The sequence below is a fragment of the Arvicola amphibius genome, chromosome 3, assembly GCF_903992535.2.
Source record: "Arvicola amphibius chromosome 3, mArvAmp1.2, whole genome shotgun sequence".
Lineage (NCBI taxonomy): Eukaryota > Metazoa > Chordata > Mammalia > Rodentia > Cricetidae > Arvicola > Arvicola amphibius.
Window position 1 is genome coordinate 172,471,740 of NC_052049.1, and position 21,936 is coordinate 172,493,675.

The window sequence follows — 21,936 nt, forward strand, 5'->3', positions numbered from 1 at the left end:
TTAGCTGGGCTGGCTGCCAAATGAGCTCCAGGTAGCTCTTGGCCTATCTCCTCCAACTCCCTCTCCTCCAACACCCCCATGGTCTTCCTGCCCAGTCCAGGGGGTAAAGGGGTAAAGCCAAGCTTTTTCATTCTGGTGCTGGCTGGGAATCTGAATTTATATGCTTGCCATCTCTCCAGTTCCTGACTATTAATTCATCTAACTTTGGGGTTTTTTTAAGTTTTTATTTCAAATTAATTTTAATTTTTTTATGTCTGAGTGTTTCACCAGCATGTATCTCTGCACATCTGTGCCTAGTTATAGGAGACCAGAAGGAGCTGGAATTACAGACAGTTGTGAGTTGTTATGTCACATGAGTGCCGGGAACCAAACTTGGGTCCGCTGCAACAGCAGCAGCCAGTGCACTTATTCAGCGAGCCATCTGTCCAGTTCCATTTATCTATTTTTAAATAACAATCCTCAGGGCCGGAGAGATGGTTGAATGGCTGCTGGGGCTGGAGAGTTGGTTCAGCAGTTAAGAGCATTGGCTGTTCTTCCAGAGGTCCTGAGTCCAGAGTTCAATTCCCAGCAACTACATGGTGGCTCACAACCATCTCTAGCAGAATCTGATGCCCCCTTCTGGCATAAAGTTGTACATGCCCATTGAAAACTCATACATAAAATAAATAAATAAATCTTTATTTAAAAAAAAAAAGAGTACTAGCTGATAAATGACTGTTGGTAATAGCAGCAGAAAAAGCCTCCGATAATGGAGACAAGTTCATTAACAATTGGGAAGTGTCTCAGACTAAGTTCCGATCCTTAGAACTGCTGGGCCACGCGCATCTTTGTTTGGGAAAACTTTCCTCCACTCTACACTCTACTAGGTCACCCAGATCTCTCCTACCGTATTCCATCCACAGTTCACCTCCTCCTACGGTTCCTCACTTTCTCAGCGTATGGCTCCAGCCACCACATACACCATGCACCAGATGGGTAGGAGATCGTCAGTCTAGGCTTCCACCTGTGAAGAAAGGCCTGGGGACCAAGAGTCCCCCCCCACACACACACACACAACCACACAAGCGCGCATGCCCACTTATACTGAGATCCCCTCACGTGTCACAAACTAGGGTACGCCTGAATCGGCTCCCACTCTCAAACCTCCTCCGAGGCAAATGCATAGTCCCTCCCACGCCCAAGCGCGGTTCCGCCCACAAGACTCCTGGAATTTGGCCGACTAGCGCCCGCCCACATACCCCTCGGACACCCGCAGGCCCCTTCTGTGTCACGGAGAGGGTAGCGGCGAAGCACTCGGCCATCCGAACCCCGGCGGCCCGCTGCGCGCACGCGCGGTACTAGTGCCCGCCTCTGCCGGCCTCGCCCTCCGGGGGCGGGGCGCGCTGGGGGCGGGTCCTGCGGCACCGCCCGGGAAGCTGAGCGAAGCTGGGTGCTACCGCCACATCCTCCGGAGCTCTGGGTCCAGGCGAGCCGAGTCGAGCCGGGCCAGGACCAAGCGGAGCGGTCCGACGGCACGAGCGAGTGGAACGCTGAGCCATGGCGCACCAGACCGGCATCCATGGTGAGGGCGGATGGAGGGCGGACAGGGGGCCCAAGGGCTCTGCCGCGCCTGGTCTGCGCGCTTGGTCCCTTCATCCTCCTCTTCCTCGCACCCTCCAGGGAAGCTTCCTGTTCTCTTTTGCAGCCGCGAGTCACATCCTGGGGGAGTACAGACTGCTGTACCTAGCCGGGAGTGGGTGCACATGGGTGCACACAGCAAGGGTGGAAGTATCTTGTGTGTACTCATCTGGGGGCGGATGTGCCTGTATGTACCCATCTGGGTATTTTTGTTCTTTTCTGAAGATGGGGTGTACCCGGATGTGCACATCTGGAAAAGTGCACACGCATGTGCACATGTTCTCTGTATACAGTCCTGTGTATGCACATCTGGATGAGACTTGGTTATGTCGACCCAGGCTCCTTCGTGTGCATGCACTAGTAGCTGGTTTTGGACACCGTAGGTGGCATGGATCATCTCAGACATCAGTGTTTCCTGGCAGCATGCACACACATCTATGGGTGTCTGCATGTGTGCACCGTTCAGGCACATCTAAGTGTTGGATGCTTGTCTGGGTGTCTTATGACCATGGACTTGGATATATGTGTGGAAAGGGTATCCTGACCTTTACTCCTTCCAGGACCCCCATACTCTTGAACTAGGCTAGACAAAAGCTGGCATAGAGCTCTCCTTCTTAAGTAGAATGGGGAGAGTTGCACATCTGACCTTGGCCTCTGACTTCTTCCATTTTCCACTGTGATCTGCTCCAGCCAGAACTGCGAAAGTCCCAACTTCAAGCTGAAAGCAGGAGAGAGGGACAGGAGTTAGGCTTTCTAGGAGTGCTCCTGCCTCCACCCTCATCTACAGGAAGTGTCTACAGCCCAGAGTGTCACACCCACAGTTCCTCTCCAGGGTCCCAGTTTCCTCCTTAGATAGACTGAGACAGAAGCTGTTGAATAGCTTAGACGTCAGGTGTTTGGGCCCAGCCTGGTCTCACTGTCCCCATCAATTACTGGCCTGGGAGGCCTACTTCCCTGGCCAGTAGGGAAGGCCAGGCTGCTTGCCTAGACAGCTTGTTGGTTTGGCCGGCTGCCACTCCTGTCACCACATCATGATCCCCTGCCCAGGGCTACCACCATCGACCTTCCTGACCGCCTGAATCCCTGCTTGCGGTTGTGGCCACTTGGTGGATGGATAGTCCTCAGAGGCTTTCCCCTTGGCTCCGCCTCATCCCCAGCCTGCTTGTCCTGAGCCTGCCAGGACCTAGATTGGGCCCTGGCCTCCCTCAGGTGAGCCAACTTCTCCTGGAGATGGAGGGTCAGGTTCCCTGAGTCAGCCTCAAAGTGGGAAACTGTCAGGGGGAAACTACTGCTTAGCCCGCCCCTTCCTTCCTCTTTGTCTGGTCTGAACTGCTGCCTCCAGCTGGAAGGAGGTGCTAGGAAGTTAGTGCCCACACACACTGCTGACAGACCCTGTGGTGGACTCTACCCTATTCCTTCATTCCCCATGCTGGGAGACAGGCCTGCTTAGGGGAGCTTCCCACTATCCCGCCTATGAGGGTGTCCACCCTCCTGTTTGGAGCCTGCTGTAGATAGCAAGAAAGACCATCCCGGAAGATCAGGTGCCAGCCTTGGTCTGGCCATAGAAGTAGGCCTGGTGACCTCAGCGTGGGCCCCAGAAGGACCGTAACCTGAAGCTTGCTGGAGATGGAGGTGGGCAAGGTGGGGGTGGGGAGGCATGAATCTTTGATGACAGAGGCTCAGGTATCCCAGGTCTGGCCTCTAGATTATTGATGGTGACTGGGGAGGCAATGGGGTGGGGTAGGAAGGGATGTCACGTTCCCTGCTGGCTTTCAGTTCTCACTGGTAACAGTAGAAGGGGTTTGTCAGCCTCTCCCTCTGGGGAGCTTCCTGGCCTCTCTCTCAAGGTCTAGGCAGGTAGGAGAAGCGATAAAACACAGCCACCCTTAGATCAAAAAAATAATTATTAGCAGAAGTCCCGTTCCTTAGCACCTTCTCCCATGGACCAACCTTTGAGTCTGAGGGAATTAGCTCTGTTTTATAGATGAGGTTGAGGTTCAGAGAGGTCAGAAGTCACACAGCTAAGCGGAAGCTGGGGCCCCAAAGATCAGGTTTAAAAACCTCAAGCATCTGCTGATGGTTACTACTTGTTCATGCCCAGCGGGGATGTGTTCCTTGTGTACAGTACCAAGCCATGTTTCTCTGTCCCCAGGACTTGTTAGGCCCTGGTGGGCCCCTGGCCACACAGTGACTTTCATGGGTCTACAGCCTTAGGTTGCAGGGAAAGGGGAGCACCTGAGGACATGACCGAGAGTTTGTTTACCTAAAGCCCCTCCACCCCGCCCCTAAGCTGCCCATCAGCTGCCCAAGCCAAAGCCTATAAATACTCTTGTGACCTCAGTTCTCCAGCTGTGTTTCTGCCGGGGATCTTCTGACCCCGGCAGCCCCAAGGTCACACTCACCCAGAGACACCCAAGCAGGTCCCTCACACACTTGGACTGTGGTTTTCCCGCTCTGCTACCAAGAGTGGAGTTGAGACGATTCGTGATCCTCTAACCGTGACTGTGGTCCTCACCTCGGCACTGTGTCCTTGGTCATTAATGACCTTCCAGCTCTGCCCCCCACCCGATTTCCAAGGTGGAGTCTCCTTTCCAGGCTCCACTCCTCCTCCAGGAAGCCTTCCTTACTGCCTGGGAGCTGAGGCTTCGTTGCCCCTTGATAGGATTATGTTGGGGCAGGTGGGCCCCTAGGGCTTTTGGTACAAACTGGCTGAGAGCTGGGACTGCAAGTGCATTCTTGTGTCATGCACACCTTTATCTATGTTTTCTGTCTTGCCAGTTCACATGGCATAGACACACTGCAGCTGTGTCTGTTGCCTGTGTGTGTGTGTCTAAATGAGTGTGTCCACTTACACTGACCAGCTGAGTGGGTGCCCAACAACTGCTGGACCATCCTATTGCCAGGGGACAAGTGGGTGCCCTTGGTTCTGGCCAGCTTGACTTGTCTTTGAACCTGCTCCGTCTTCATGCAGACGGTCCCGTTCCTGCCTGCCCTGTCATCAGAGCTGTCCCAGCCAGCAGGCCATCTGCCTACCACTCCTACTAGCTAAATTTGGGAGCTTGTGCTCAGTGGCCGTCTCGGGTTCCCAGTCACATGGGGGAACCATATTTAACCCACTTCCCAGCCTAGCCCTCAGACCCCTTGGAGACAGCAGCAGACCCAAACTCATCCCTGTCCACTCTGCCTGCTCACCAACGGCAACTATGTTCCTTGTGCTTGTAGCCACTGAAGAGCTAAAGGAATTCTTTGCAAAGGCCCGGGCTGGCTCCGTCCGACTCATCAAAGTCATCATTGAGGACGGTGAGTGTCCCCCACAGGCTGGGGCATGGCATGGGGGCTGAACCCAGTTGCTTCTGGGGATGGGAACAATGGGTATTAGCTTCCCGCCCCCCTTTAAACCTCATTTTCTCCATCTGAGAATGGAATGAGGCCATTCACAGAGGAGCCTCTGGGGAGTCCTACAGGTGGGGATGGGTGGCCACTCTGTTGTGGAGAGCCCTGTTCTGTGTTCGTGTCCAACCCCAGTACCTAGAGGCTGTGAGATAAGCCTTGTTAGGGTGCTGAGCTAGATAGGTGGCAGGGGCCCAGTGAATATGTGTGTATGTTGTTTGCATGTGTGTGTGCGTGCTTGTGTGTGTATGGTCAGCAGAGTGGACCTGGCTTGGCTGCTAGCTATGGGAGAACTAAGATGCCAAGGACCTTCCCCAGAATGAGAAGAAAGAACTTTATGTCTTCCCATTCTGAAGACAGGATAGAGTAACTCTGTCCTTGACAGGGCCTTGAGCTGACTGGGGACCCAGGGTTCTTACGAGCCAGTACTAGGGGTATGAGAGTGTGAGACTTGAGTCAAGGCCTGAAGCAGACGTATCCAAGAAGGCAGAGGATCCGTCTGAGGCTGAATAGGGGTGGGGAGACAAGAAGTCCCTCTCTCTTCTGTGCCAAGCGACTGCCTCAGCAGGGAGGGATTAGATTCTAGGAGTAGGTGTGGGGCCCTTCTGGCATCCTCAGTAGGCAAGCTGTCATGAGCCTTTTGACGCCGGGCACCCTGAATGAGGCTAGTGTCCCATTCCCTTTAGCAGGGCCTGCTAGACCCAGAATTCATCTCGGGCTTTAGGACCACAGCTAGGCTGGGCTTTGTCCAAAAAGATACCCTCAGAGGCTACTGGACAGGGGTCGTTATGGCAGGTGATGATTGGAGGCCTCCGGGACTTCCCACCCTTAAAGAGACAGTTGAGCTGGGCAGTGGTGGTGCACGCCTTGAATCTCAGCACTCGGGAGGCAGGGGCAGGTGGGTCTCTGTAAGTTCGAGGTCAGCCTGGTCTACAAGAGCTAGTTTCAGGTCAGGCTCCAAAGCTACAGAGAAACCCTGTCTCGAAAAACAAAACAACAACAACAACAACAACAAAACAAAAGCAAACACACAAACACAAAAGAGACAGTTGAGCTCATTGACCCCATTTTCAGCCCTGTCCGTTAACCTCCCAGGGAAGATGTTATTTGTAGATGTCACCATAAGCATAAGAATCTCTAGGTAGATTATTAAACCCTAATTCTGCGTTCCAAGTGTTAGGGTACCTGGGAATGCCTGGGGAAGGGTACAGGTTTATAGTTTAGTTGAGTGTGGTTGGAGCACCTGATTTTTCTACGATTTGGGGTTTTTGTTTATTTGTTTGGTTTGGGGGGGTGTTTTTGTTCAATACAGAGTTTCTCTGTGTTGCCTTGGCTGTCCTGGAACTCTCTGTAGATCAGTCTGTCCTTGAACTCACAGAAATACAGCTGCCTCTGCCTTCTGGGTACTGGAATTAAAAGTGTGTGCCACTATCCCAGTTCTTCATTTAAACAAAACAACAAAAACCTGTTTGCGCCTGTGTATGCAGTGCCCATGGAAGCCAGAAGAGGGCGTCAGATCTGCTGGTACTGGGGTCACAGGCAGTTGTGAACAGCCAACGTGGGTTCTGGGAATCAAAGGCAGGTCCTCTGGAAGGAATAACAGCCGGTGCTTTCATCTGAACTATCTCTCCAGCCCCAAATTACACTTGCTACGCAAAATTCCTGGTATAACTTGGCATGATGGGATATGCCTATAATCCCAGCACTTGAGAGGCTGAGACTAGAGGATCTCAAGTTCGAAGCCAGCCTAGACTATATTGATTTGTCTCCAAATAGAAAAAGGAAGCCACGGGAGGTAGAGGTAGAGAATCAAGAGTCATTCTTGGCTATATAGTGAGTTGGAAGCCAGCCTGAGCTACATGAGTCCTGGTCTAAAAATATTATTATTATTATTATTATTATTATTATTATTATTATTATTAATAAATTCTGGTTTATTTTTAAATTTACATTTAGTGTGCATGAGCATGCGTGTGTGCGTGCATGTGTGCATGTGTGTAGATCAGAGAACTTTGACCATGTGTATCCCTGGGATTGAACTTAGGTCATCAAGCTTGGTGGTGAGTACCTTTACCCTCTGAGTTATATCATTCTGTCTTAAAAATGTCAGAACTGCCTAGAGAGATGGCTCAGCAGTTATGAGCACGCACTGCCCTTGCTGAAGAACCAGATTTGATTCCCAGTATTGACATGGTGGTTCACAACCATCTGTAACTTCAGTTCCAGGGGATCAAACACCTTCTGACCTCTATGGGTACCAGCCACATACATGATGCACATACATAAATCTAAGTAAAACACTCATGAAATAAATAAAAACTTGAAAAATATGACCAACAAACTAAACAGTACTGACTGTGTTTAGTCCTCTTCCCCAACCTCACAGGTTATAGTTGCTTGCTTGCTTTCTTTCTTTCTTTCTTTCTTTCTTTCTTTCTTTCTTTCTTTCTTTCTTTCCTTATTTATTATGTATATAGTGTTCTGCCTGCATTTATACCTGCACACCAGTAGAGGGCACCAGATCTCATTACAGATGGTTGTGAGCCACCATGTGGTTGCTGGAAATTGAACTCAGAACCTCTAGAAGAGCAGCCAGTGCTCTTAACCTCTGAGCCATCTCTCCAGTCCTCTTTTTTTTTTTTTTTTTTTTTTGGTGGGGGTGGGGTGTTACAATATTTCTCTGTGTTGTCCTGGCTGTCCTGGAACTTGCTGTGTAGTCCAGACTGGCCTCGAACTCATGGAGATCCGCCTGCCTCTGCCTCCTGAGTGCTAGGATTAAAGGCGTGCCCCCACCACTGTCCAGCTTTAACTGCTAACTTTCAACCCTAATTCCCTTCTGAGTTCTGGGTAGTCAGGCAAGGAAGCCAGGACCTATAGAGCTGGTTAGACTGGTGGCCTCACATATTAGATTCTCAGGCAGCTGGATTCTTGACCCTATCCAAAAGACCTGGTGGGACCTAGTGAAGTGCTGGCATGACCAGCTAGGGTCACCCGTGACCCAGCTAGGGTCACCATTTTGCCCAGTTCTTCCTCTGGTTTGGCATGTGTGACCAAGTATATATATGGCATCTGAATGAGGTCTCCGCCTGAAACTATGATTGGATGACCTACTTGGCCAGAAAGGTGGTATAGGTCTGTCAGGTCCAGGCTGGCCAGCAAGATGGCTCAGTGGGTAAAATTATTTGCTGCGCAACGACCTGAGTTCAGTCCCTGGAACTCACAGTGGACTGAGTCCTGAAAGTTGTCTTCTGACTTCTACATGCACACTGTGAGATGCACGCACCCATATGCATAGATGTCACACACACACACACACACTCACACACACTAATAATAATAGTAATAGCCAGGTGGTAGTGGCTGTTTAATCCCAGCACTCTGGAGGCAGAGGCAGGCAGAGCTCTATGAGTTCGAGGCCAGCCTGGTCTACAAGAGGCAGTTCCAGGGCAGGCTACAAAAGCTACAGAAAAACCCTGTCTCAAAAAAAAAATAGTAATAATAAATAAAAAAAAATAATAAGTTGGTTGTTAGATAAACTGGGTGACATATTCCTGTAATCCCAGCACTTGGAAAGCTGAGGCAGGAGGATTGGACGTTGAAGGCTAGCCTGGGCTGTATAGCAAGATTTTGTATCAGAAACAACCACAAACAGAAGCTGGGCAAGATGATGCACATGTGTAATCCCAAGCCTTCAAGAGGCTGATGACCATGAGTTCAGGGTCAAATGGGGCTATGTAATGAAACCCTATCTTAAAAAAAAAAATAGTTGGCTGCTCTTGGTTTTTACTTTGAGGGAGAGGGCCGAAGCTAGGCGTGGTGGCCTCTCCCCTGGCACACTGTCCTAAAATGAGCGTATCAGAGCCAGGGGCTGAGGGATTTGAGAGCAAAAAGTCGTACCCAGTTAAGAATGCACTGACCAGCGCAGCACCCAGTGTAGGAGTGCCTTGAGGGGACTGCATTGTTGCTGGCAGTGGGTACAAGCTGTGTTCCTTTGTGTGTTTGTGTGTGCACAAATACATGAGTGCACATGAATACAAACAAGTGTGGGGTGTGTGCAAAGGAAGCCCCCTGCAGCTGGCATGTGAGTCCTCCTCCATTCGCTCATATTTATCACTCACAATTCAACTTCCTACTTTGGAGATTTGAGGGCTCATGGGAAAGTGGGGTGGAGTGGCCAGCAGGTCTGAGAAGGCTCAGAAAGCTACATCCAAAGGACAGAGGTCACAGGCAGAGGGGGAGGTGGGATGTGCCGCTTTGGCTCACCCGGCCTCTGCCCCCAGAGCAGCTCGTGCTGGGTGCCTCGCAGGAGCCAGTGGGACGCTGGGACCAAGACTACGACAGAGCTGTGCTACCGCTGCTAGATGCCCAGGAGCCCTGCTACCTCCTCTTCCGCCTTGACTCTCAGAATGCCCAGGGTTTCGAGTGGCTCTTCCTGGCCTGGTCACCTGATAATTCTCCTGTGAGTCCTAGGCACCGTTGCCCATCTCCCTGCTTGGGGCCAGTGGGAAGTGGGGAGAACAGATGAGAGACTGGCCTAAGGAAGCTAAGGGAGGGAATGTTAGGGCCTGCCCTAACTCAACAGGGCTGTTTGAGCTGGGTGGAGGCGCCCCCTGCTGGCGAAAGCTGCCTGATTCAGCTTTGCTGCGCTCCCTGCTGGGCATATGGGATCAGTGCGATGACCTGATTCCAAGCCCTGCCTCCGGCTTCTGGGGCTCCAGTTGGCTCCTAGAGCTGCAGCTTGGTCCAAGGGCCTTAGAGTTTGACCCATCTTAGGTGCGGCTGAAAATGTTGTATGCGGCCACGCGAGCCACCGTGAAGAAGGAGTTTGGAGGCGGCCACATCAAGGATGAGCTCTTCGGGACAGTAAAGGTTAGTCGACCAAGCCAGAATGCAGGATGGGGACCAGGGGGTGAGGCACAGTGTGAGGGTCACAGAACAACTCAGCGCCAGGCTCAGGGTGAAAAACAGGAGGACAGGGAGCTGGGATGCACCATAGTTGATACAGTGTTTGCCTAGCGTGCATTAAACCCTAGGTTTGATTCCCAGCTCTCAGGAAGTGGAGACAAGAGGACTGGAAGTCCAAGGTCATTGTTGACTGTGTTGTGAATTTGAGGCTAGCTTGGGTGCTACATAAGATGCTGTCTCAAATAAAAGAAATGGAAAGATGAGGGTCTGGGAGCTGCAAGCAGAGATGCACAGCAGGCTTCTGCCTGCCTGCCTGGGGTGTCCATTTATACCTTTGAGCCTCCCCACAGGACGACCTCTCCTTGGCTGGGTACCAGAAGCACCTGTCATCCTGTGCCGCACCTGCCCCACTGACATCGGCAGAGAGAGAGCTCCAGCAGATCCGTATCAACGAGGTGGGTGCGCAGTAGGGTGTGCACTGGGGGTTGCTAAACGTGGTGGGCTGCAGGTGTGGGTAGTAAAGCCTCTCTTCGTGCTTGCCCCACCCCCAGGTGAAAACTGAGATCAGCGTGGAAAGCAAGCACCAGACCCTGCAGGGCCTGGCCTTCCCCCTGCAGCCTGAGGCCCAGCGGGCACTCCAGCAACTCAAGCAGAAGACAGTCAACTATATCCAGCTGGTAAGCACACACAGGCCGGGCACTGTGGGCTCCTCCTGTTCCTGCTGTTCCTGCCTATGTGTTACACAGCCCCAGCCCCATCTCCTGAACCGCTCTGCTAGTCCGTGTTGTTCTTAGACTGAGTGTACAGCTCAGTTGGTGCAGTGCTTGCCCGGCACACACCAGGCTTTAATCCTAGGCAGCAGCACATCGAACTGGCTGTGGTGCACACACCTGTAGCCTCAGCCCTCAGGAGGCAGAGGCAGGAGCACCACACTGGCTCGAGGTCATCCTTGGCTACATAGTGAGTTAGAGGTCAACACCTATGGGTTTACACTGGCCCTTAAGCCTGACCCTTGTCCTATACCAGAGTTTCTCTGGAACCTCCTTGACCACCTCTTTCCCAGGACTCTGCCTCCTCTGCCCAATCAGAATGGCTTTCCCTTACAGACACTTTCCTGGGGCTTTGCCTTTGAGGATGGAGCCATTGCAATGCCTTATTGAGATCGAGGTCTTCCTCGCTACCCCAGACAAATCTCGTTGGGAGCTTCATCCCCAGCTGAACCTTCAAAGGGCAGAGTTGGGGCCAGGCCTGGAAGGTCTCTTTAGAATAACCCCTGCAGCCTGAAGTCCAGCCTTGGGAGGGGGACCCCAGGGAGAAGGGTCCTCCAAACACTCCTGCCTGCCTACCAATCCGCTTCCTAATGGATACAGTGATACCCTCACACCTCCCCGTCTCCTCTGCAGAAGCTGGACCTGGAACGGGAGACGATCGAGCTGGTACACACAGAGCCCACAAATGTGGCCCAGCTGCCCTCCCGGGTTCCCCGAGATGCTGCCCGCTACCACTTCTTCCTGTACAAGCATACCCATGAGGGTGACTCCCTTGAATCTGTGGGTGAGTTGCTATGACAGAGATCTCAGTTCTGTGCTGGTCAAGAGCAGCAATGGCAAGCCACTGCTTGGGTCTGCTATGGGGTACCCCAGCCTGTGTGTGTAGGCTCACCTCCTTGTCCCACACAGTGTTCATCTACTCCATGCCGGGGTACAAGTGCAGCATTAAGGAGCGCATGCTCTACTCCAGCTGCAAGAGCCGCCTCCTCGACTCTGTAGAGCAAGACTTCCAGCTGGAGATAGCTAAGAAGGTATAGCCTGTCCCCAGGGCCCATCACCCCACTCAGCACGTGGGACCCTGGAGTCCAAAGTCCATACAGGATGCATGGCTACAGTGTTGGATGGGTGGGGAACCTAAGATCTGAGACACACACAAGCCCAAGCCTTGACTGCCTGGTCACTTCCTTTCCCTAGCCATACTGATGGCTTCTGTCTTGATCCACACAGATTGAGATTGGTGATGGGGCGGAGCTGACGGCCGAGTTCCTCTACGATGAGGTGCATCCCAAGCAGCATGCCTTCAAGCAGGCCTTCGCCAAGCCCAAGGGCCCTGGGGGCAAGCGGGGTCATAAGCGCCTCATCCGGGGCCCCGGCGAGAATGGAGATGACAGCTAGGTGTCTGGACTGGGAACAGAGCCAGGCATGTGGACTGCAGGGTTGCCACCCTACCACTTCTGCACCTCCTTCCTCCCCAGCCTGGGCTCTAAGGAATCGCATCCTGTGGGACAGGAGGGCAGGTGGCTGAACGCATTTGCTACTTTCAAGGGGCATTGGACCAGCACTTCGTGACCTTGCCCTGTGGCTGTCCCTTCCTCTCATCTGTGTGCACAGGGTGGCTGGGGAGCCCTACCTGGCTCTTTCAAGGGGATCTGAGTGGGGAGCCCGGCATGAACCTAGCCTCCAGATCTGATGCTATGGCCCCAACTCAGTCCAGAAGCCTTTGGCCACAGAGGGTGGGGACAGTTGGCAGGGGCCAGATGTCACAGGAAGGGATGGGTGAACGCTGTATTTTCTAAAGAATAAAATATTTTTAAATCAATATTGAGCCTCACCTTGTGAATTGAATGCCTTTGTTGGCTTAGCTGTCCTGTCCCTGTTTAGAAGGGGCTTGCTGGCCTGCCAGGGTGACGCCCGGGCACTCCTGACCGCGGGTATATGGGAGATGCACGAGTGTACAGCTGCAGCCCTTCCCATGAGGCTCACATGCTTCCATGAGGTTGTAGAGAACTGGGTGTCTGTTTCCTGTGGGTGCTGTGACAGGTTACCACAAACTCGGTGGCTTAAAAAAGAGGTAGTTTGAGCCCAGTCTGAGCAACATAGTAAAATGCTGTCTGAAAAAAAAGGAAAGAAAGCCTTCCACATTTATATATGTGGATCTGGAGGCCAGACGAGGCTAACACCGTGGGGGCAGACAGCTGGCTTTTGGTGAGGTTAGCCGGGTTCTCTACCCTGAACTTGAAAAACCAGATTCTGCTGCTCTGGGCTTCCGTGGACTTGTGCCTCCATCTGTGCTCAGGTCTTTCCATCTTTAACTTTTCTTCTTAATATGTTAGCGTTTTGTCTTGCAGTGTAACGAATGAGACAGTCTTCCTACCTCAGCCACCCTAATTACCAGCAGATACCACTGTACCTGGCCTTGTCTCCGTTTTGTTGTTGTTGTTACTTTTATTTTTGTTTTTTCTTTTTTTATTTTATTTATTATGTACATAATATTCTGTCTGCATGTATGCCTGCAGGCCAGAAGAGGGCACCAGACCTCATTACAGATGGTTGTGAGCCACCATGTGGTTGCTGGGAATTGAACTCAGGACCTTTGGAAGAGCAGGCAATGCTCTTAACCGCTGAGCCATCTCTCCAGCCCCCTTATTTTTGTTTTTTCAAGACAAGGTTTCTCTGTAGCTTTGGAGCCTGTCCTGGAACTAGCTCTTGTAGACCAAGCTGGCCTCAAACTTACAGAGTTCTACCTGCCTCTGTCTCCTAAATGCTGGGATTAAAGGCGTGAGCTACCACCACTCGACTTTTGTCTCTGTTTTGTTCATTTGTTGGGTGGATTTCTGAGACAGAATCTTGTAGCTCAAATTCTAATTGGACTTAATGATAAAGACCCAGAGTCAGATATTAGGGGTGAAAGCTGAAAGATTAGAGAAGCAGAGAAGCCAGTCACCAGAGTTCTTACTTCTCTGAATGCTCAGACCAAAGGAACGAGATCCTGTCTCTATGAATCCTCAGACTGAATCCTTGAGCTCCTGTCTCCTCCTGCCTTGTATTCCTCTCTCTGCCCAGCCATATCACTCCTGTCTCTACCTCCCTAGTGCTGGGATCAAAGATGTGAGCTCTGTTTCTCTTTTAGGCTGAGTCACTCTTGTGTAGACCACGCTGGCCTCGAACTCACAGGTGTCTGTCTGCCTCTGTCTCCCAGGTGCTGGGATTAAAGGTGTGTGCCACCACTGCCTGGCCTCTATGGCTAACTAGTGGCTTAGCTCTGCTCTCTGATCTTTAGCAAGTTTTTATTTAATTGCTCACAAAGAAAACATCACCACAGAATCTCGTGTACCCTAGGCTGGCCTCAAAGTAGCTATGTAGCTGAAGATGATCTTGAACCTCTATAGTCACGCACCACTGTGCCTGGTTTACAGGGTATCAGGCATCAAATCCAAGGCCCTGTGAATGCTAAGCGAGCAGTAAGTACCGTAGCTACATCCACAGTCCCTGGGTCTACTTTCTAACACTCACCCTCTTGGCTTCCTGTCTCCACTTCCCCTGACAATAATGTAGGATTGGGGGAATTAGGAGATGGATCCCTAAGAGGGCACTGTTTGTTTTTTGAGATAGAATATTATTATGTCGTCCTGGCTAGCCTGAAGGTTTGCTATGTTAACCAGGCTGGCCTCAAAATCACAGAGATGCCCCTGAGTGCTGGGATTAAAGGTGTACACCACTACACCTGGCTCCTAAGAAGGCATTGTGGATCCCACACCACCCTGGGTAAGGGCTCTCTGGCTGGGTTTTCACAGCCCCGAGGCTATAATGGGCATTCCAGAGATCTGTATCTTGGCGTCTTCAGTCCTGTGTGTCCTTGTCAGCATCCCTGTGCCCCTCTTCAGGCCTGCTTTACTCTTCCCAAGGAATGCGGGCTGGTGAGCAGAAGTGGACACCTGACACTGTGGTCCATGAGGAGCCCCTTGACCTCTGGGAAACTGCCCAAGTTTGATACTCAGCAGAAGTCATGGGTGAGTCTACGCCTCTGAAGAGCGGGTAGACACCGCCTGTCCGTAGAGAAGACGGATGGAGAAGCATTCAGCTGCTGAGTGATGCCGTCTTTTCTCCTGGCTCAGGGCGTTGTCCCATCGCAGAGGCCCTTTTCAACCCCTGTGAAAGCCCCTAGGATTATGGACAGAAAAGCTGGCACCCTGCAAAGTTCCACGGGAGACTCAGTCCAAATACTGGTTCTCAGGCAGGCAAGAAGATCATGCAGATGGCTTGCAAGCTGCCAAGCCAGCTAAATTGTTGGTACCTTGGGTACTGCCTGCTATGAGATCCACTCTGATGAGGGTCTGGCGGAGCCAGGAGACTAACATAAAACCCTGCCCCTTTCTGGAGAATGGCCAGTTCTTCATTCATTCTCTCATTCATTCATTTATTCAAACCACTCAGAGATAACCCGACCACCAAAGCTGGGCACCGAGGACAGGACATAGCTTCATCAGATCCTGAGCAGTGCCGCAGACACAGATGGGAGTTTTTCTCCTCAAGAAGTCAGCCTTCCAACAAGAGAGTAAGACAGTATCCAGCAAAGCATGAAGGGCAGGGCTTGGTGTGGCAGCAGTTGAGAAACATTATACAAAAAGAAAGGCAGCAGGCCACAGTGCTCAGGAGAGCCAGACCTGGCAGGTTTACTTACTTATGTCTGAATTTCTTTGGTCAGTGCCTCACTATGTAGCCCAGGCAGGCCTTGAACTCTCATTCTCCCGCATTATCCTCATGGCTCATGTTTGGACAGTGACTAGGGTTTCGGACAGTTAAGGAGGATCCGGGCAGAGGTGGGACCCAGAATGAAAGTTTTGAACAGAGGAGCTGGAGAGAGGGCTCAGCAGTTAAGAGCATTGGTTGCTTTTCCAGAGGACCTGGGTTCAGTTCCCAGCACCCACATGGGAGCTCATCACTGTGTGCAGTGCCAGTTGTAGGAGATCTGACATGCTCTTCTGACCTCCTCAGACACTAGGCTTGCAAGTGGTCCACAGACACACATGCAGGCAAAACATACATGTGTATGCACGCATACACATATACTATACACATATATAGAGGCATACACATATATACACTATATACATATATGCATGTATATATTATATATAATTATATACATTATATGTGTATGTAGGTATGTATATGGAGAGACAGACAGACAGACAGACAGACAGACAGACAGACAGAGAGAGAGAAGTTTGAACGGGTCTTTCCAAGGGCTCAATGTGAATAGGCTGCAGGGGATGGGAGCAGGACCAGGATGATGTTAGAGATGCTGTCAGCTCAGGCAGGCAGGTAGATATGCAGCTTGTGAGCAGTTTCTAAAGGGATGCTTTCAGGGCATAAGGTTTCTCCAGGTTTTCTAGACTTAAAAAATCTGAGTCCCAGTCACCCAGGCCAAAGGAGAGTGTGCAGAGTTGGGTAGTCAGTGCTGGGTAGCACTTTCTTCCAAAGAAGGTGGACCATGCCATCCTTCAGGAAAGCTCCTTACAGCTTAGGATGGAGACAACGAAAAGCTTCGGGAAGTCCCTGATAGTGAGCAGATGATGGGCCAGGCCCTCAGACTGTTGAGAGGAACTCTCAGATGAGAAGTGGGGGTGGGGTAGGTGTGGGGGATGGGGGCTGCCTGAAAGAAGCCGAAACCTACTGAGCTGCCTGCAAAAACCCCAGGCCAACTGAATTGCTTAGAAAATTTACCTCCAACATTTTGAGTTGCCAGTAAGTTGTGCCATGAGCACAACATTTCAGCTTTTGTGGAATCCACGACCTATGCTGGGGTGGGCTTTTGGTGGTGCAGCTATCTTTGGGTCATTGCTGCTTCATCCATGCTTCTGCCAGTAACTCCAATCAAACTCATTGATTAACCAACTTGGACTTCATTGATGTCCTCAGTTTTGGTCTATCGTTGGTTCCCTTCCTTGGGTGAGTACCCATTGGCACACATCTCCCAGGAATAGTATCATACAACAGCAACATAAGCCAGCATTCCAGTTGGACCAGCCACTGGAGCCTGGGGCCTGGAGTCTGGTGGGGCATTGGGGGAAGTGGACATGCAGAGCAGGAGACACAATTCCTGGAAGAGATATCAAGGCTGCTGCCGTGCTGAAGGCAGATGTTGGCTCCAGCCTCCGACTCACAGAGGCTCTACAGAGAGAGAGTCTGTCCTGCGAGCACCCACGGGGCGAGCACTGAGGCTTGAGGGTGAGGTGACGCCCTCCTCGTGGGCGTCCGCACTCTGCCAAGCTCTGGTGCTACTCTAGATTCTGGTTTCTCGTTGACCTTGGGCAGGAGTCTGGGCTTCCGTCTCTTCCCACACCTCCCAGAGGACAGATGTGAGGCCCTCATGGCTGACTGTGGGGTGAGGAAGAGAATGGAAAGAGGAAGGGGTGAGGAGGACTGGCTGCCTGCCATCTAGCTATGCAAAAATCCTGTGACTCACTCTACCACCTGCCCTCCCAGGGAAGGGATAAAGTATTAAACTGTAGTGAAAGTGTCACTTCCTCAATGCTCTAAGGGACCCCGGTGGAGCATCGTTCTCTGCTGCCCAGCTCGTCAGACGGAGCCTCCATTCCCCAACATGGTAGGACCCCAGCTCTTATTCCCCGGGGGGATGGGTATCATGGGAAGGGATGATGTTAAAATGGGCAACAGTGGAAAGAACAGTCCACTCGGTGCCCTTGGAATATTCATGTACTCTCCGCCTAAGGAAATTGGAGCAAACATTCTCTGAGCAGAGAGGGCTGAACCTGCTAGGTGGATAGAGCAGTTGAGACCCCAGACTTCAGCCGGGGGTGGCACCCCGGCCTGCACATGGCAGAGCTGCTGCCCATTGCTCCCTCCAAGCTTTCTGATTCTCAACAGGTTGAGGGTTCTCAAGTCAGATGGGGGAAGCAGATGGAGGGGTAAAAAGACCTAGAATATACGGGTGAGGAGCCAGCCCACCCCCAGGGGGTTCAGGCCTCCCTGCATTTCGGCCAAGGAGAGGGCAGGAGGCTAACGGAGCAAGGCTTCAGGGAGGCGGAGGATTGGGGCCTTGGCAGATGTTGTGTTCAGGAAAAAAGAACTGAGGCCCCAGAAGAGAGGAAGAGAAAGTGTGAGAGGCCCCGCAGGCCTGTTGGAGTCTGTCCTGGCCCTGCTGTGTGTTGTGTTCGGAGCAAAAGCTCCAAGTCTGGGGTCTGGATTCCAGACCATCCTGGTTCTGTGTCCTAGGCCTGAGTCAGTGGCTGAGCCTAAAACCAAATAGCGGTCTTGAGTGGGCTAGGAGGAGGCTGGCGGGTACGGCACTTGGAAAGGACTTGGGAACCCTGAAAAAAAGCCCCGGTGAGAGGGAAGGACAGGGTAGTATACCACTGGACACTCATCCAGTCCTGGCTCTCCCAGGTTCTCTGCCTCAGGACCCTGCACCCCTTGTCTCTCCTGGTGCAAGCCGCAGTGCTGGCCGAGGCTCTGGCCCTGGGCACCCTGCCTGCCTTCCTGCCCTGTGAGCTGAAGCCTCACGGCCTGGTAGACTGCAACTGGCTCTTCCTGAAATCTGTGCCTCGCTTCTCTGCAGCAACACCCCGTTCCAATATCACCAACCTCTCCTTGATCTCCAACCGCATCCACCACCTGCATAACTTTGACTTCGTCCACTTGCCCAACCTGCGGAAACTGAACCTCAAATGGAACTGCCCGCCTACTGGCCTCAGCCCCATGCACTTCCCTTGTCGCATGACCATCCAGCCCAACACCTTCAAGGCTGTGCGTACACTGGAAGACCTGAACCTGAGTTACAATGGCATCACCACTGTACCCCCACTGCCCAGCTCCCTAATGAACCTGAGCCTGAGCCACACCAACATCCTGGTACTCGATGCTGACAGCTTCACTGACCTGCACAACCTGCGCTTTCTCTTCATGGATGGGAACTGTTACTATAAGAACCCCTGCCGTGGGGCAGTGGAGGTAAAGCCAGGGGCTCTCCTGGGCCTGAGCAACCTCACCCATTTGTCTCTCAAGTATAACAACCTCACGAAGGTGCCCCACCAACTGCCCCCCAGCTTGGAGTACCTACTGGTGTCCTATAACCACATCGTCAAGCTGGCACCTGAAGACCTAGCCAACCTGACCTCCCTGAGAGTACTTGATGTGGGTGGGAACTGCCGCCGCTGCGACCATGCCTTCAACCCCTGCATAGAATGCAAGCAAGAGTCCCTCCTGCTGCACCCCGAGACCTTCCATCACCTGAGCCACCTCGAAGGCCTGGTGCTGAAGGATAATTCTCTCCACGTGCTGAACCCCTTCTGGTTCCACGGCCTGGGCAAACTTTCAGTGCTGGATCTGAGTGAGAACTTTCTCTATGAGTGCATTACCAAAACCACCGCCTTTCAGAACCTGACAAGCCTGCGCAAGCTCGACCTGTCCTTCAATTACTGCAAGAAGGTATCATTTGCCAAGCTCCACCTGGCAAGGTCCTTCGCGAGCCTGGTGTCCCTGCAAGAGCTGAACTTGAATGGCATCTTCTTCCGCTTGCTCAACCAGTACACGCTCAGGTGGCTGACCCCTCTGCGCAATCTCCACACTCTGCATCTTCAAATGAACTTCATCAACCAGGCCCAGCTCAGCATCTTTGGTACCTTCCCAAGCCTTCGCCTTGTGGACCTGTCAGACAACCGCATTAGTGGGTCTTTGGTAATGCCAGCAGCCACCCCCAAAGAGGCAGATGATGGGGCGCAGGAGAGTCTGTGGTCTGGGGTTCTTGCTCCAGCTGCGCTGAGCACCCCTGACCATAAGAACACCATGGTCAGATGCAGGAACCTCCCGTTCACCTTGGATCTGTCTCGGAACAACCTGGTAGCAATCCACCCAGAGATGTTTGCCAACCTCTCACACCTCCAATGCCTCAGCCTGAGCCACAACTGCATTGCACAGGCTGTCAACGGCTCTCAGTTCCTGCCACTGACCAAACTGAAGGTGCTGGACCTGTCCCATAACAAGCTGGACTTGTACCACGGGCGCTCTTTCACAGAGCTCCCACAATTGCAGGCCCTGGACCTGAGCTACAACAACCAGCCCTTCAGCATGAAGGGTATCGGTCACAACTTTAGTTTTGTAACCCACCTGTCCACGCTGCGATACCTCAGCCTGGCACACAATGACATTCACAGCCGTGTGTCCTCACATCTTCGCAGCGCCTCGTTGGTATCCCTGGACTTCAGTGGCAACTCTGTAGGCCTTATGTGGGGTGAGGGGGACCTTTACCTTCAGTTCTTCCAAGGTCTGAGAGTCTTGAGCAAACTGGACCTATCTCAGAATCGCCTGCATATTCTCTTGCCCCAGAACCTCGCCAACCTCCCAAAGAGCCTGAAGGATCTGAATCTCCGTGACAATTACCTGTCTTTCTTTAACTGGAGCAGTCTGGCCTTCCTGCCCAACCTGGAAGTCCTGGACCTGGCTGGAAACCAACTAAAGGCCCTGGCCAACGGCACCCTGCCTTATGGCACCCGGCTCCAGAAACTGGACGTCAGTAGCAATAGTATTGTCTCTGTGGTCCCAGCCTTCTTTGCCCTGGCCTTAAATCTGAAAGAGGTCAACCTCAGCGACAATATCCTCATGACAGTGGATCGCTCCTGGTTTGGGCCCATAGTGGTGAACCTGACAATGCTAGACGTAAGAAGTAATCCTCTGCACTGCGCCTGTGGGGCGGCCTTCGTGGACTTCCTGCTGGAGGTGCAGACCAAGGTGCCTGGCCTGCCCAACCAAGTGAAGTGTGGCAGTCCTGGCCAGCTGCAGGGCCGGAGCATCTTCGCGCAGGACCTGCGGTTATGCCTGGATGAGGTTCTCTCCTTGGACTGCTTTGGCATTTCACTATTGGCCGTGTCTGTGGGCATAGCAGTACCATTACTACAGCATCTCTGCGGCTGGGACGTCTGGTATTGCTTCCATCTGTGCCTGGCATGGCTGCCTTTGCTGGCTCGGAGCCGGCGGGGAGCCCAAGCCCTGCCCTACGATGCCTTCGTAGTGTTCGATAAGGCGCAGAACGCGGTTGCAGACTGGGTGTATAACGAGCTGCGGGTGCGGCTGGAAGAGCGGCGCGGGCGCCTAGCCCTGCGCTTGTGCCTGGAGGACAGAGATTGGCTGCCCGGACAGACGCTCTTCGAGAATCTCTGGGCCTCCATCTATGGCAGCCGCAAGACACTCTTTGTGCTGGCCCACACGGACCGGGTCAGCGGCCTCCTGCGCACCAGCTTCCTGCTGGCTCAACAGCGCTTGCTGGAGGACCGCAAAGATGTAGTGGTGTTGGTGATCCTGCGTCCTGACGCCCACCGCTCCCGCTACGTGCGCCTGCGCCAGCGCCTCTGCCGCCAGAGTGTGCTCTTCTGGCCCCAGCAGCCCAGCGGGCAGGGCAGCTTCTGGGCCCAACTGAGCACAGCCCTGACTAGGGACAACCGCCACTTCTATAACCAAAACTTCTGCCGAGGACCCACAGCAGAGTAGCCCAGAGCCACAGCTGGATACAGCGGCACCTTCACGCCTGGCCACGCGGGTTGCTCGGCCTATCTTGCTCTGTCATTCTGCTTTTCTCCAGGAGCACATGTTGTATGCTGCCTAACCACCAGCCCTGGGTTCCTGGACAGTGTGGGTGGAAGGAGAGATGGGGAAATTCTCTGTGTCTCCACAAATAAAAGAGGGAGAAGATGGGTAAAAACGGGACCCACAGAGCAAAGGTTGGCTGTGAAGGTCAATTTTCTTCCCAGGCATCTTCCAGGAGTGTCTGAAGATAGTCACCAGTTGTGTCTGGATTCTTCCCAGAGAACAGGGCCTAGTCTGACTTTGTTGTTGTTTTGTTTTGATTTTAAAAATGTTCTCTGAAGGCCCTGCTCTCTGTGCTGGCCTGTGTCATCATCTCTCTGCCTGTCTTGTATTGAGCTGGGGTTCTGCCTCCCTCACCCACTGGCCTATCTTGAGGGCAGAGAAGATGCAGGCCTAGTTTATCTCTGGCCCTTAGCAAGGTCCCTAGAAAACTCCCAAACAGGGCCGCGTTCAGTACTAGGTGTGTAAGAAAAGAGGGATGATAGCATACTCCCGGGGCCGTGCCTAAGATGGACAAAGAAGGCCAGTCTGGATTAGAGTTCTGCCAGTGGCAGTAGCAGCAAGGAGTGAGAGCCACAGGAGATCAAAAGTGTATTCAACCTCTGTGTGTAGGAGGTGTATGTGTGTGTTTGTGTGTGTGTGTGCAATGCGT

At 52.6% G+C, this 21,936-nt stretch overlaps 1 protein-coding gene across 3 annotated transcripts; it reads left to right on the forward strand.

Moving 5' to 3' along the window:
- Positions 1–1,420: 1,420 nt before the first annotated feature.
- On the forward strand, positions 1,421–21,373 carry LOC119810686 (twinfilin-2). Of its 3 annotated transcripts, XM_038324293.1 has the most exons (9): positions 1,421–1,561; positions 4,840–4,917; positions 9,288–9,466; positions 9,781–9,876; positions 10,263–10,367; positions 10,464–10,589; positions 11,316–11,466; positions 11,592–11,713; positions 11,910–12,501. In XM_038324293.1, the coding sequence occupies exons 1-9, from the start codon at positions 1,537–1,539 to the stop codon at positions 12,075–12,077; spliced, it is 1,050 nt and encodes a 349-aa protein (XP_038180221.1). In that variant the 5' UTR covers positions 1,421–1,536; the 3' UTR covers positions 12,078–12,501. The 3 variants fall into 3 exon arrangements, with proteins under 3 accessions (XP_038180221.1, XP_038180222.1, XP_038180220.1); XM_038324294.1 differs by lacking the exons at positions 1,421–1,561; positions 4,840–4,917; positions 11,910–12,501 and adding an exon at positions 18,093–21,369 and having other exon boundaries at positions 8,503–9,466; XM_038324292.1 differs by lacking the exons at positions 1,421–1,561; positions 4,840–4,917; positions 9,288–9,466; ... (4 more) ...; positions 11,592–11,713; positions 11,910–12,501 and adding exons at positions 17,217–17,292; positions 18,093–21,373.
- Positions 21,374–21,936: the final 563 nt, after the last annotated feature.

Excerpts from the sequence above, each read along its gene's own strand:
- LOC119810686 (XM_038324294.1), top strand. The coding sequence starts at position 9,035 with ATGAATACAAACAAGTGTGGGGTGTGTGCAAAGGAAGCCCCCTGCAGC. Across the intron at positions 10,590-11,315 it reads CAGTCAACTATATCCAGCTG|AAGCTGGACCTGGAACGGGA; the intron begins GTAAGCACACAC and ends TCTCCTCTGCAG. Across the intron at positions 11,467-11,591 it reads TGACTCCCTTGAATCTGTGG|TGTTCATCTACTCCATGCCG; the intron begins GTGAGTTGCTAT and ends TGTCCCACACAG.